Consider the following 14246-nt stretch of genomic DNA (forward strand, 5'->3'; position numbering starts at 1 on the left):
TAAAGTCTGATTGTGTATGTGTGTGTGCATAGTTTTCCCAAGAAAATTCAATCTTTGGAGAGTTTGCAGCTCAACTCTTATGTAAATTAAGCTTGTTGCAGATAAAAGATCCATCATTTAGGCATCTGTTTTTTGGAGAGCATTACCCTATAATAAACTTGGCAATATTCTGCATGCTGCAGGTTAGATAATAAAGTTTTACTGAATTTCAGAAACTATGAATAAAGAACTGTTTTACTGCAATTCTGTTGCCCAACTGTGGCTGCACTTAAAATAACAAACTCTTGAGTAACTAGCAGTGATGACCTAAATCATGTAAATTTATGAAAAATAAACTCCTCCAAGAGTCCAGCCGTGTTTCAGGTAGGGTTATAGCTTCAATGAGACATTCTCAAGCTGCATTTTCTTTCAGGATTCCATTTTTTCAGATCTACGCTATTTTGACAACTTCTAAAAATACGTGCTATGAGCACCTTATTGCGGTAGAAGTTCTTAGATGGATGATCAGAGAAAACCAGAAAGCAACAAGACAGATTCCCTTGTGCTCTTAGTACCAAAAGTATGCTTCTGGGTCACCAATATCACACAGAGAGGTCAGATCTACTGCTCACAAAATAATTTGGTCTATATTGCCACTTGGCTTTGAGATTCCCTACAGAGGATGCTGGCTAGCTATGCTGGTGGCTTTTGTCATGGGGATATCGTGCAGTCAAGTGATCTTCCAAACGAATATAAGTTAGGCCTTGGACTGATAACATCCTGCCAAATGATAAAAAGCTTTAGTGGAGTCAAATATCTGGATAACAGATTTTTAGGGGTTTATTTTACAGTCCACAGGTTATTTAGTACACATTTTTTATAGATACATATGCATACATATCCGAGCGTGTGTGTGATGTGTTTTGGAGAAAGTCGCATATCCACTCACTTTAAAAATATGTAAGACAAGGGACAACTTCATTAGAGCAGCAGGTCAGGTTTACAAGTTAAACACTGTTAAAATAGTTGTCTTTCCCTTTCTCATGTCTGGTTTCCAGGTTTCCTACTGATGGCAGAGCTATGATAGAATGCAATACGAGTCAGGAGTAAAAGCCTGAAATTTTAAAGTAAATTTGAAGACCTGATTTCACAAAAAATATATATCCTGCTTCTAAGTCACAGAAGCACTGAAACAGCAACCAGTGAGTGGTAGTCTGCTTTTTGGTCTTGTATTAGTGTCGGAAGCCATGTGTTTTTTTCTTAAAAATTATATTTAAATGTAGAATAAATTTATCCGAAGCATCAAAAATTACAGCACGTATTTTTGCTGAAGTTTATGTCAACCGTGGTAGCAGCTGAAATGTCAACACCTCATCAATAGATATGCTTTTTAAAAACTTAGATGTATGAAAAATGTTTGTGTTTAGGAAAAATAACTAGACGAAAAGAAACCATGATGCAACTGAATAAAAGTATTGAATTCTGCTCATCATTTGCAGTTGATTTAAAATTCAGAAGTCTATACTAGCTGTGGTTTCTTGTTTTGTTTTGTTTTTTGTTTTTTTTTAAAAAGATAGCATCTCTAGTTCCTTCCTATACTAACTCAGTTAGCAATCTACCTTGATAACACTGGAGTGGAAAAAAAAAAACCCAGTGAAAAAGCCTTCCAACATATCATTCAAATCATATCTAAAAAGGTGGTCATAAATATTTTAGAACCCAAGCAAACCAATAAGAGCCAGGCCCATTAAGGATAAGATCTTTTACAACAAATTAAATAAAACAATTTATTGAAGCCTGGACTTGAGATAAACTAGATTTACTAGCTGACCTTTTATTCATTTAAAGAACAAAATTAGCTCTAATTGCATTAGAATGGAATCCAGTAAATTTCTTCTAATGTGGCATCCATGCAAGTATTGCTGTAATTGTTTACAACTAAGATGGAAATGCTTTGATTTTAATCTACTTTCTTTTTGTTTTACTGAGTAGTTAAAACACTTGCAAAAAAAACCCCTAAAGTAGAACAGTTTTTCCAGTATTGGTTTATCCATCCTTCAGCAACAGTACATTTTCATGTCTATTAAGCTGATGTTATTAATAGCTGTCTCTTTTCAACTGATGTGTGTTGTAAGAATATTTGCACACCAGACAAGCTCGAATGCAGATATTACTCTGAATCTCAGCGCGGTGTGTACTCGTATTCACAGAAACAAAAACGGAGACTTCTCTGCCTCTACCATCACTGCTTTGTATGTTGGTCCAAGCAGAGGAGCCAAGAAGGGAAATGACAGAGAACAAACTGTTCGCTATACTGCAAAGGCATTTTCCTCACACTGCTGCACTATTTGAGTAAACCCGTGTTGCTGTAGTTGTGCTGTGTTTATGGTGTGATGTGAATCTCCATGTGAAGAACCATCAATCTGACACTTCAGACACCTGAAAGATTTCGTGGCCTCACCAAGATCTGTAAGTACTTCCATTAAAGACAATGTTTTATATGAAGTTCCCCCAGACAAACCAACCTCCAGTTGAACAGCTACTTAAGTACTTCCAAAAGCCTCCTAACAGCTCTTCTCTCTAACAGAGGAAATTGAAATAACTCATTACTCCACCTAGTTTTTACTCATCAAAATCACAAAATTTGTGAATACCCAAAAACTTTTCTCATACCTTTCTATAGCTGTATTGGGTTTGCATGGCTTTGGTAGTGTGGGGTGGCTACCGGTGTGGCTTCTGTGAGCAGCTTCTAGAAGCTTCCCCCATGTCCAACAGAGCCAATGCCAGCCAGCATGGAGATGGACCGACCACTGGCCAAGGCTGAGCCCATCACCGTGGTGGTAGCGCCTCTGGGATAACGTGTTTAAAAAGGGGAGAAAAACCTGAGTAATTGCAGCCGGAGAGAGGAGTGAGAACATGTGAGCGAAACAACGCTGCAGCCCCCGGGTGAGTGAAGCAGGAGGGCAGGAGGTGCTCCAGGCCCGGAGCAGAGGTTCCCCCCAGCCCGTGGGCAGCCCGTGGGGAGGCAGCTGTGCCCTGCGCCCAGGGAGGGGAACGGAGGAGCAGATCTCCACCTGCAGCCCGGGGAGGGCCCCACGCTGGGGCAGGGGGTGCCCCAAGGAGGCTGTGGCTGTGGGAAGCCCACGCTGGAGCAGGCTCCTGGCAGCACCTGTGGCCCCGTGGGGAGAGCAGCCCACGCCGGAGCAGGTTTCTGGCAGGACTTGTGACCCCGCGGGGGACCCACGCTGGAGCAGGCTGTGCCCCAAGGGCTGCACCCCTGGGAGGGACCCACGCTGGGGCAGTGCGTGAAGAGCTGCAGCCACCGGGAAGGACTCACGTTGGAGAAGTTCATGGAGGGCTGTCTGCTGTGGGGGGGACCCCACGCTGGGGCAGGGCAGAGTGTGAGGAGTCCTCCCCTGAGGAGGAAGGAGCGGCAGAGACAGCACATGGTGAACTGACCACAGCCCCCATTCCCCGTCCCCCTGTGCCACTGGGGAGGAAGGAGGTAGAGAATTCAGGAGTGAAGTTGAGCCCAGGAAGAAGGGAGAGGTGGGAAGGGGGAAGGTGTTTTAAGATTTGGTTTTATTTCTCATTATCCTACTCTGATTTAATTGGTAATAAATTAAACTAATCTCCTCAAATCAAGTCTGTTTTGCTCATTATGAGTGAATTGTTGAGCGATTTCCCTGTCTTTATCTCAACCCATAGAGCCTCTCGGTACATTTTTCTCTCCCCTGTCCAGCTGGGGAGGGGAGTGATAGAACAGCTTTGGTGGGCACCTGCTATCCAGCCAGGGTCAACCCACCACGATGGCAATTCACGGTATTCTCAAATAATCCCATGTTAGTAAACTCAAGAGCCATGCTAATTGAAACGCATTTCTATATGATAATTACCAGTTATTCAGAACTTCATTACCAACACAGATGAAACATAAGTTTAACCTTTCCTTACCATAATACATCACAAAAACTTTTGTTTCTGCCTGTTACGAGCTACTTAAAGGACTGATGATCCTACTTTAGTCTTTTCAACTAATAACTTTAAATAGAGGTCACAGACTTCAGAGGTCCAAGCCACACACACAGCTATATAATGCTTTGTCTCAGAGCCACACCGGACCTTTTCATAATGATCACAACATGTGAAAATTAAAATATGCTCTGAGTTCAGGCTGAATATTAATTGTTGTGGTTGAAAGCGAAAGTATTATTTAGAGCAGGACAGCTCCACTGCGAGCCCTGCCGCATCAGACAACGGATCGACATGCAACATGAAACAGTTCCCAGAGTCACGTGGTGCAAACTGTACTTACTTGTGTAATGGCAAATTTCTGCCTGGATTTTGCCTTGGAGAACTGTGACAAATCCTAAAAGCTATCACAAAGTTCCGTAAGTTCTTGTTTGCCATCAGCCAGAAGGTGCAACTGGGTGATACAGCCATTACACTGGGACAACTTTCACATGCCAGTATGGTGAGCAGTGAGGAGATATTTAAGGTAGAAAAGGGAGACCAGTAAAGCAATCTCAAGGACAAGTGTCATGTGGAGAAGATGAAATTCCCCTCCAAAGACAAGTACAGATGCTGTAGTGCAACCACTTTTTAGCATTTCCTACCAGTTGCCTCCAGGACTCCCCTGCCTCTGAAGATCTCAGCCTTGGTGTTTAGTTCTCCCCTAATTTGTCTAGAAACTTTGAGCTAAGTCAGCTTTGTGAATCTCCCATGCTGGAGTTGAGGTTTAAAGTCTAGGCTCTGCCATGCTAAGGATCACAACACCTGAGGTCCTCAGTTGGAGGTCAAGGTGCCACTAAAGGCGCACATAGGAAATGGGGATAGAATTGAGTTCCCCAAAAGGCCGTGAAACAAGATGTTAGTATCTCTGACGCACTATGGGCTAGCAGGGCTAATGATGATCATATAAACACAGGATGGTTTGGGTTGGAAGGGACCTTAAAGATCATCTAGTCCCAACCCCCCTGCCATGGGCAGGGACACCTTCCACTAGCCCAGGCTGCCCAAAGCCCCGTCCAACCTGGCCTTGAACCCTGCCAGGGAGGGGGCAGCCACAGCTGCTCTGGGCAACCTGTGTCAGGGCCTCACCCCCCTCACAGGAAAGAATTTCCTCCTTATAGCAATCTAAATCTACCCTCTTTCAGTTTAAAACCATTACCCCTCATTCTGTCCCTACAATCCCGGGTCAAGAGTCCCTCCCCATCTTTCCTGTAGCCCCTCTAAGTACTGGAAGGCTGCTCTAAGGTCTCCCTGGAGCCTTCTCTTCTCCAGACTGAACACCCCCAACTCTCTCAGCCTGTCCTCACAGGGGAATGCTCCAGCCCCCTGATCATCTTCGTGGCCTCCTCTGGACTCACTCGAGCAGGTCCATGTTTTCTCACGCTGGTAAGTGTAAAGTGTACCCATACCACTGGTAAGCAATTAAGTACCCAGACAACTTGTAGCCAGCAGATGGAATCTGAAGTCCCTCCTCAAATTGTGTGTGGGTATGAGAAAGTCTAGGATGAGGTAAGATGGGAAGCAAAGTCAACTCTTCAGTGATAAAATGTGGCCTCAGAACTTTAATGTAGAAGTTCTGCCTTGAAAATATGACAATTTCCCCCATATAAATACCTATACTATTTTTGAAAAAGAGGAGTTTAGAAGTATCTGTAGCTCCTCAAGGAGGAAAATAAATTTGTGGGCTTTAAAGGGACAGTCTGTCCACCCATGCACATTCAAAACTGCACAGCTGGACAGACAACTGTTCTGAGAAAGCAGGAGCTTTCGTACAGCAATCTGAGGCACGGAAATTTTAGATTACACTCAAGTATTGTGAAAGGAAGGAAGCACAAACTGTTGAAAAGCAGGAAAAAGCTCTGATACTTGGGGTGGGGGTGTCCCATGGAAACCACAAAATGACTGAAGTCCCATAGCAACTTCAAACCAGTAAAACTCACCATTGCCTACTGAGACAGAGTGGGACGGCATAGAAAAACAAAATAATCATCAAAGAGGCTATTTAACTTATAAAGCAGAAAAATTAGTGATTAGGAAATTTAGTTCAGAATGGCTATAAAAGAAAAAACAACTCCATTAGCAATATTTAATGGGATGGATGGAAAGGAAAAAAATCTGTTCGGTGCTCATGTTTACCATCAGACATGAAAGTGTGCTCTGCACCATTAAAAACATGAAAAACCTGATTAAAAGAAACCCTCCACATACAACGCAGAACCAGCCTAAAAAGCCCAGTGACGCATGGTTTGCCCAGCTTCCCCAGCCACCTGTTTATGCTGTATGATCTCAGGATAGGGATCATCCTATTTACACTCATACAGTACAAAGTAACTATTATTTGTACAACAGCACCCAATAATTAGGGAGCTAATGAACCATCATTTGAAATGCGTTAGGTACACTCATGAATAATCATCAACAGTTATAATAAAACAGACACGTATAAAGGAATCTCAACTGTTATGTTTTAAAGCATAAAACAACTGTTAGTTGAAGAGCGTTATGAAACTTAGCTGTAGGTTACGCTCGGGATAAGTAGGGAAACCTCACTAAATATCTCTGGAGGCGTCATAAGAGTCTAGATGGATTCTTGTAATCCATGTCCTTGAAAGGCATGGAGTGAGAAACACAGCAGAATTAATAGAAGATGGCGGGTCCCACTTGGAGGGTAGAAAGAAAAGGGTAAAATGTCCAAAAAGTTTCTATTGGTAAGCATTCTTGATTTTTCATTAGAAAGGTCAAAAGACGTCATAGCTGTATGCAAGTCATTCACCACTAATTTTTAAGCGTTTCCCACTAAAAATAAGAGCCACCATACACCTTGCAGATAGATTTATTTGTACTTACATCTTGTCTTGGCCTGCACCCACTCTTAAAGTCAGCCGAGGAATAACCGGTGATGGAGCTGGAACAACTGGTTCCACCTTTATCTGTACAAGGGAACACAATCATCTATCAAAGACTGCCAGCAGACTCCCAAAATATATTAATTACATGAAGGCATCGATGGGGTTAACCAAACAGAGTATATTGGCTTAATGAGACAGACCTGTGACAGACTGATCACTGCTCTCTCACGCTTTTGTGCCGTGGCATGGATGGTCAGAGTTTGTTGGGAGCTCCCAGACATAGCAAATCACAAAAATGAGTTCTAGACTAAAAAATAAACTTGAAATTTCACTGCATTTGTACCTGCTCATATACTCTGTTAACAAGTCCTCCTAGCTTGAGTGTTTTTCTAGAGACACAAAATCCCCCAGCATGTTTCTAAACAATGACATGCGATGCTTTGATCTTAGTACTCAATAGGTGTTTGGGCTTTTTTTGGGGGAGGGGGATTTAAATTCAATTATTTCCCAGGTTCATCATATCACATGTACTGTGACCCTCTTGCATCAAAATTAAGACACAGAGGAAGCAAATAAACCCCAAGCACCAACATTTTAATACTTTATGAAAATGCTTATATAGGTAAACAGAAAATGCTTACAGGTAAACAGAACCATTGCTTTTTAATGCAATTAGGCTGGGGTTTCTAACGGCTATTTTTCAAATGGTCTGGTTTCCAACCTCAGTTTCTGGTGGAGTTTAGACCACTTTAATATGTCCTTAAACTCGGAACCAGTATCTGCCAAAATTACCAACTCCCACTGAACTACTGCTTTGCAAAACCTGTACAGAATCATCTCTGATTTTACAGTTGGTGACACTGTAATGATTCTCCACACATAAGTTGCTCAACTTATATCCATATATATGAGAAGCGTATATACATTATATATGTATATATATGTAGAAAGAGAGGGAGATTGGTCTCGTTTTGAGCATATGCGTCATCGTATTTAATAAAATAACCACTTAGCTGAATCTGGTCCAGAAATGTAAAGAGACAAAAATAGTATGCATCCACTAAATGGAAACCCAAGCAACTCTCAGTGGGAGAAATCTGTTTTTAAAAGCTTTCATAAGGGAAGGGAGGGCAAACAATCAATTCAAAGCGCAGAAAGCAGCGCAGGAGACAGCAGGCCAGAGTGGGAGGACTCCATCAGGACTTACACTGAGGAATGGCAATGACAAAGTCCCGTGCCACACACCTTGTCCAAAGAATCAGAGCTGCTCGTTAGGAGACGTCTACCCCAGAGAGAGGGCTGCAGCCTGAGGAGTATTTCTGTTTTGACACAGTTAACCATGCTTTTCAACAAAGCTCTCTATGGATATGTATTAGCCTACTTCACAGGCCTCTCTCTATGCTTTTGTTTATATAATATGATTTTTTGTTATGTCATTCCCCTGGAGTGTTGCAAGAGCTTTTTGCCTCTGGAGCTCCTAACGCCTGCAACAGTTTCACTGCCACTTTCCACCGGTAAGTCTCTTAACTGCTTTCCAGCATCTTAACCTGGAGCATCACCCACCGGACAGAGACATGGAATGGAACCCTGGGTACAGGAGGCTCAGGCACCTGGCTTTGCACAGACTATCTTACCTCTTTTCCTGCAGGTTTCTCCTCCTCCTGTAGTGCCTGCTTTGAATACAAAACTTCCTAGGACAAGCACTGCTGCTCAGCTTCCAGCACGCAGCACAGAAAGACACCCATTTCATCTGTCTTTTGTGTAAAGGTCCTTTGCACTATTACTTGTATACCTCCAAGATGTTCTAAACAATGGTGGCGTGGGCTTACATGGCAGAAGAAAAGCACACAAAACACTTCTTTATGCTCAGATATCAACATCGCAGTCCATTGGGAGAGGAAAACTGGATTCCATGACAATCCTAAATCTTACTCTTTGATACACGAGGAGAGGAAGCATCTTTCTACAACAGGGGTTTGTGTGTAGGGTCTGCACAACTGGAGCAGAGAAAGAGCCTTCACAGTTATATCCTGGATATCCTGGTCTTCCTCTACATCGATGACAGGATTTTGATTCACAAATAAGGGCACTTTACTTTGGGGCAGCTCTGGCCAACCCTGCCCTGATGCAAGGACGGCTCCATTTCTCATGAAAGCAGTTCCTCAACTGCTTTAGTTTACAGATCAGCATATTAAGGTTAGCTGAAACTGGGTCAGCAGCTGTTTCGTGAGCTGCTCAGTCACTCCTACAGCACGCCCAGTAATCTCCACAGTAGAAGTGGGGTGTAACTGCTTCAGCTGTTTGCTTTTAATTTGGTGGTGTATGCAAGGCAGCGCCCCAGCTCACCGTCTCCTTTTCTGGCTCCAAGGGCAGCACCCCAACGCTTACTGCAGAGCACAGAGCTGCAGGCAAGCCCTGCACAAAAGCTTTTCTTCCTCGGTGCCACCACCAAACAGTCCCAGCATGCAGCCTTCAGCTTCTGCTTTCTACCATTTAGCAGAGTATCAGTTGCTGTTCTGTGTCTTCCAGCAGCTCGGGGCAAAATTACGGGGAAAAACTGGATAAAAGGCTTCAATTCCCCAACAGGATGGGATGCACGCTTAAGTAATAACTGTAATACTCAAAAATGGAAACACTACCACTGAGTGGCTCTTTTACTTAAGCATAGCAATATTAGAAACAGAAATCTGGTTATTTTCTACTGGCTATCAAGAGCTGAAACGGCAGGTAGCCCAGGAGCACGTCTTTCAGGTTGCGCTTACGCCTCCAAAGGGGATGTGCTGTGGAAGGTTCAGTGTCCAAGCAGTTAACTCGATCATTTGCTCTTACAGCACAACTGCTGGCTAAACAAGTCATTGTGTGATCTAAAAGCTAAATTAAGGGAAAGTGTACTTTTAGGGGTTAAAACGAAAGAGCAGCATTCTGGAGTAATACTGGGAATTGGGGCCAGCAGAAGAGCATTTACAGTGGATTACTAAGCTTCCCAAATCACCAAAGAGGTAAAGTCCAGCAATATAAGACTCCTTTGTAGCTAACTAAAAATACATTGTCAGTGGATTTGTCCAGTTTTATGTATAAGCAATACTTCTTTCACCTGAACTAATACTAGTAGTCATATAAGCCCCTTATTGCCATGTGCTGCATTTTTTTTGCTAATCTTCAAGGATTTAGCTTCTTTGCCACATACCTCAGGGCACCAACTGATAAAGCTCTAACTCTCCATTTTTCCAGGACACCAGCAGTGCGGCCTTGCAAAAAATGAAAATCGCTCAAGAGATTTAAAGGGGAAATTTATTTTTAAAATCCTGACTTGCAGCAAAGAGGTGGATTTAAAAAAAGCTTATCTATCAAGAATCAGTTTAAATTTTAATTCTATCTGGGGACCCTTTCATGCATTCTAGCTTTAAAGTTTATCTTTTGACAGGGACTTTTTGCCAAGGTAATGGGCAGCTTTGTCAATTTAATTTGTCCAAGTTTTTATTACTGTTGAACTACTTTTCCTAACATATATATGTTCACTCTATACCAAGCTTTACCAGTTTGTATTTGTTTGTGTATCTGTTATATTGCTCTAAAGCAAACTAGATATAGATTTGCAGAGGAAATGCAAAATAGAATGTATGAAAAACAAGCAACTCGTTTCTATTTTATATGCACACATATTTAACTTAAAAAGAAATCTCTGCAGAAATTCTCAGTGAAATACTGACAAAACATCTCAGGCATGAGGGGCAGGCAGACAAAATGGGGAATCCATGAAAGTGTTGCTGCAGCCTAAAACCTGGACAGTAAATTAACACGGACAACTGGACCACCGCCCTCTCAATCACCGACTCATCCACAGCAAACAAATGTTAGTTCTCCAGATCACCCAGATTCTGCACTGAAACTCCACCTGTCAACTTAAAAAATAAGTCAGATTTTGAAATCAGCAGTTTGATTCAAGTCCAGCATGTAGCACAACAGGGTATGGGTGGGAAAAAAAAGGAAAGTGAGGAATGTCCCAAATCTGAACTTGTTCAAACTGAGTCTTACACTCAAAGCAGGATATAAAGAGCATCTTCCAAAAGTTAAAAAGTGCTTTCTAATGCTAAGGACAGAGGTTTACGAAATCCTGTATCCAAGGTTATCAATATGAAGACAATCTCTTCTTTTTTCTTCTTACATTAACAATTTAACGTGTATTATAAGGTGAAATGACAAAAAAATTAGAGCAAACCCTGAATTAGGGGAGCCATTTCTAACGGGATTTCAATACTGATAACATGCAAATATGCTGGTTTAATTTCTTAAATATTAAATATATTGTCAAGATTAGGTGATATTGGAAAGAAGAAATTATCTTTGGCTGATGTAAATCTGTGAGAGTTACAGGAGTGGAAGGAGTGCATCTCACTTGAAAACTAGCTCTCCTCTCAAGCATAAGACTCAAAACGAAAGGTGACGTTTGAACATTTAGGCCATGATTTGGAAACAATTTTCTTACTTCAAACAAACTGGAACAACAAGGGGGTGGTCTTGCTAAGAAAGGATTCAGCAGCTCTTCTGAACAACTGAGATAACCGGTTAACTTGTTTATTTGAAGGCAGCCTGCTCCTCATTTCTGTCCACCTGGTCATTTACAGGCTTCTACAAGCGGTCAAAGAGTAGACTTCTAGAAACTAAATCTAAAGTTTATATAGAAGGTATATGGTTGCTAGTGGAAATATACAGAACAAAATCTGTGCATTGCAACACTACATACATGTGTTGTGTGTGTGCTGTTGTTGAGCCTGAGCCCCAGCTTTTCAAAGAGAAAACTGAGTTGAGGAAAACCAGCAGGACACTCTCACATTTCAAATTCACAGAACTCAACTTCCATTGTTTTGTCTTCCAGAGAGGTGGGACAATCCCTGAAACTTGCCTGATGTCTTCCTTGGAGTTGTTATTTTTAAAAATACCAAAGCTCATCTCAAAGCTCTTACACAACGCTCAGCAGCAAATATAGGAATCCATTTGCATTTCTCAAGCAAGTATTGCCATTTCAACTCATCTAAACAGCTTACCTTTTCATGTTTGTGTTTCTCTTTTTCTTTTTCTTTCTTTTCTCTTTCTTTCCTCTCCCTTTCCTTCTCCTTCTTTTCCTTTTCTTTGTCCTTCTCCCTTTCTTTCTTTTTCTTCTTCTCTTTTTTGTCTTTTTTCTTTTCTTTTGGTTTCTCTTTGTCCTCAAACAGTTTTTCAGGAAGCATTGGAGACAAGGAAGGTAACACAGTGGGAAGCCTCATGGCAGTTGGTGTGCTGAACAAGGGCAAAGACATTTCTTTGGGAGGTATCACAAGAGGTGTTGATGGAGTCTTTACCTTATCTTCCTTACCCTTATCTTTAAGTTTTTCTTTGTCCTTCTTGTCCTTGTCTTTTTTGCCTTTCTCTTTCTCCTTCTTTTTATCTTTATGTTTTTCTCTCTCTTTCTTGGTATTGCCATCTTTCAACTTCACTTTTGTGTCAGCATCATCAAAGTCCTTTAGTTTGAATTTATAAGGATCAAGATCATCATCTTTGAGTAGTTCCTTCCACTGAAACTTTGCCTCCTTGTTTCCTTCCTTGTCTTTATCCTTCTCCTTGTTCTTTTCCTTTTCTTTATTTTTCTCCTTGTTTTTCTCTTTATCTTTTTCCTTTTGTTTTTCTTTCTTCTTCATTTTTGTCTTCAGCTCTTTTTTCAATTTCTTTTTCACTTCTACCGATGAAGCCAACTTGGTTTTCTCCTCGTAGACTTTGAGAAGAGGTTCTGGCGTGGGTGGTGAAGCAGAAGGAGAGGAGAAATAAGTGAAGTTGGTAGGTGGATTAGAAGGTGTCCCCATGTTTGCCTTTCGGATGACCTCATCAATTGAGTCATCCATTGTCCATGAAATGTCTGAACTTGAGGTCCCACCTGAGGGAGGTATTGGCGTTGCTCCTGCCTTATTAGCATTATTGGCAGAAACAGAAGGTTTAGGGGTTGTAGTCTCTGAAATAGAAAGTCTTTTAGGACTGGTAAAAATTTCCCCTTCTGATTCAGAACCAGAGGAAAACTCAAAGGGATCTGGTTCTCGTTCTGCACATGCACGAGCAATGACAGCATCGATTGAGTCATCAATTGTCTTGTCCATTACTGGTACTTTCTTAGTCTGGTTTTCAATATTTGGCTTGGTGACAGGCTCAGGTGATGTCTGTTCTTGTTTTACTTGAATGTTTTCCTTTCCTATCTTGTCACTTAGTGCAGCCAGAGGGGTTCTACACGGTGTTTCAAGCTTGACAGGTGGTTGGGGAACATGAGCAGGAACTTTTGGACTTTTAGGGCTTTTTGGGCTCTTGGCGCGACACGGTGACTTTTTTTCTTTGGATCCAGTTTTTGGTGAACGTATGGGACTTCCAGTTACCACTGGCGAGGGTGTAGTTTTAGGTGATTTTGTCTTTTGTCCTGGAGAACTTGTTTTGGACTTTGTTTTGGGTACAAACGGCTTTGCCTCTAAAGTTTTGGGGGTTGGCACTTGTGATTTTGCAATGGGAGCCAACATCGGTGGTTCTGGTGAAGGAGGGGCTAAGTCTGCACTGTCCTGAACGTGAACTGGAGAAAGCATTGGTGGTACTTTTTGAGTATTTATTGAGCTAAGAGGCTCACGTGGCTCCAAAGCTCCATCCAAGGAGTCCCCTTTAGAAACAGATAGTTTTGGTCGTTTCACAGGTGGAAATTCCTCAGTATCAGGACTTTCTAATGGTCTCTTGCTCAAGTAGTTCTCATCATTAATTGCCTCATCCTCTTCCATATCTCCCTCTTCTTCCAGTGGCACCTGCATGGCCTCTGCAGATGTACCGCCATCGGTCGGCACCTGTTCCTCTTCTTCTTCTGTAACAAAGAACATTTAAAAAAGGCATTAGGATAATTAAAATGTGTTTTACAGAAACAAACAAGCATCAGAGCAAATGTTCATATGCATCTCAGCCCATAAGAGATAACTGGCCACTTAACAGCTTCTTGCCAATCTACTTGGAAGGAAAGAGTGGCATCTCCTCCGACTGGCATCAGTCACCATCATAACTGGCAGATGCCCTCACCGCAGTGTAACATCAAACCTATGAGCAAAGGATATGAGGGTAGAGCTCACCAATGACAGTAGACCTTGTGGAGCAGGTCCAGAGTGTCAGTTCTACCTAAAAACATCCTGATTATTTCTCACTGCAGTTGTTGGGATTACAATAACACAAATCTGCTTCATTCATTTTAAATGAAGGCAGAGAGGTCAAACCTTTTTTTGCTGTATCAAAGCGGACTGCAAAGCATACACTGAAGTAAAATTCACTCGAATTAGCTGTCTTGCTTATAGATCACACAATTTTGACTGCAGATTAACTACTAGGAAAATGCCTTCCTAAACCTGCCGCACCTTCCCG

General features: G+C 42.0%; 1 protein-coding gene across 1 annotated transcript in view; it reads right to left on the reverse strand.

The window, feature by feature from the left end:
- TAF3 (TATA-box binding protein associated factor 3) overlaps positions 1 to 13717 on the reverse strand; it is a 29666-nt gene extending 15949 nt beyond the window's left edge. Inside the window, exons 1-2 of the mRNA XM_026868486.1 lie at positions 11885 to 13717; positions 6838 to 6920 (exon numbers count right to left, since the gene is read on the reverse strand). Coding sequence (XP_026724287.1) covers positions 6838 to 6920; positions 11885 to 13717 — 1916 coding nt within the window. The remainder of the gene's footprint in view (positions 1 to 6837; positions 6921 to 11884) is intronic.
- Between the last annotated feature and the right edge of the window lie 529 nt (positions 13718 to 14246).

The sequence above is a fragment of the Athene cunicularia genome (assembly GCF_003259725.1).
Source record: "Athene cunicularia isolate RWA chromosome 1 unlocalized genomic scaffold, athCun1 chr1_part2, whole genome shotgun sequence".
Lineage (NCBI taxonomy): Eukaryota > Metazoa > Chordata > Aves > Strigiformes > Strigidae > Athene > Athene cunicularia.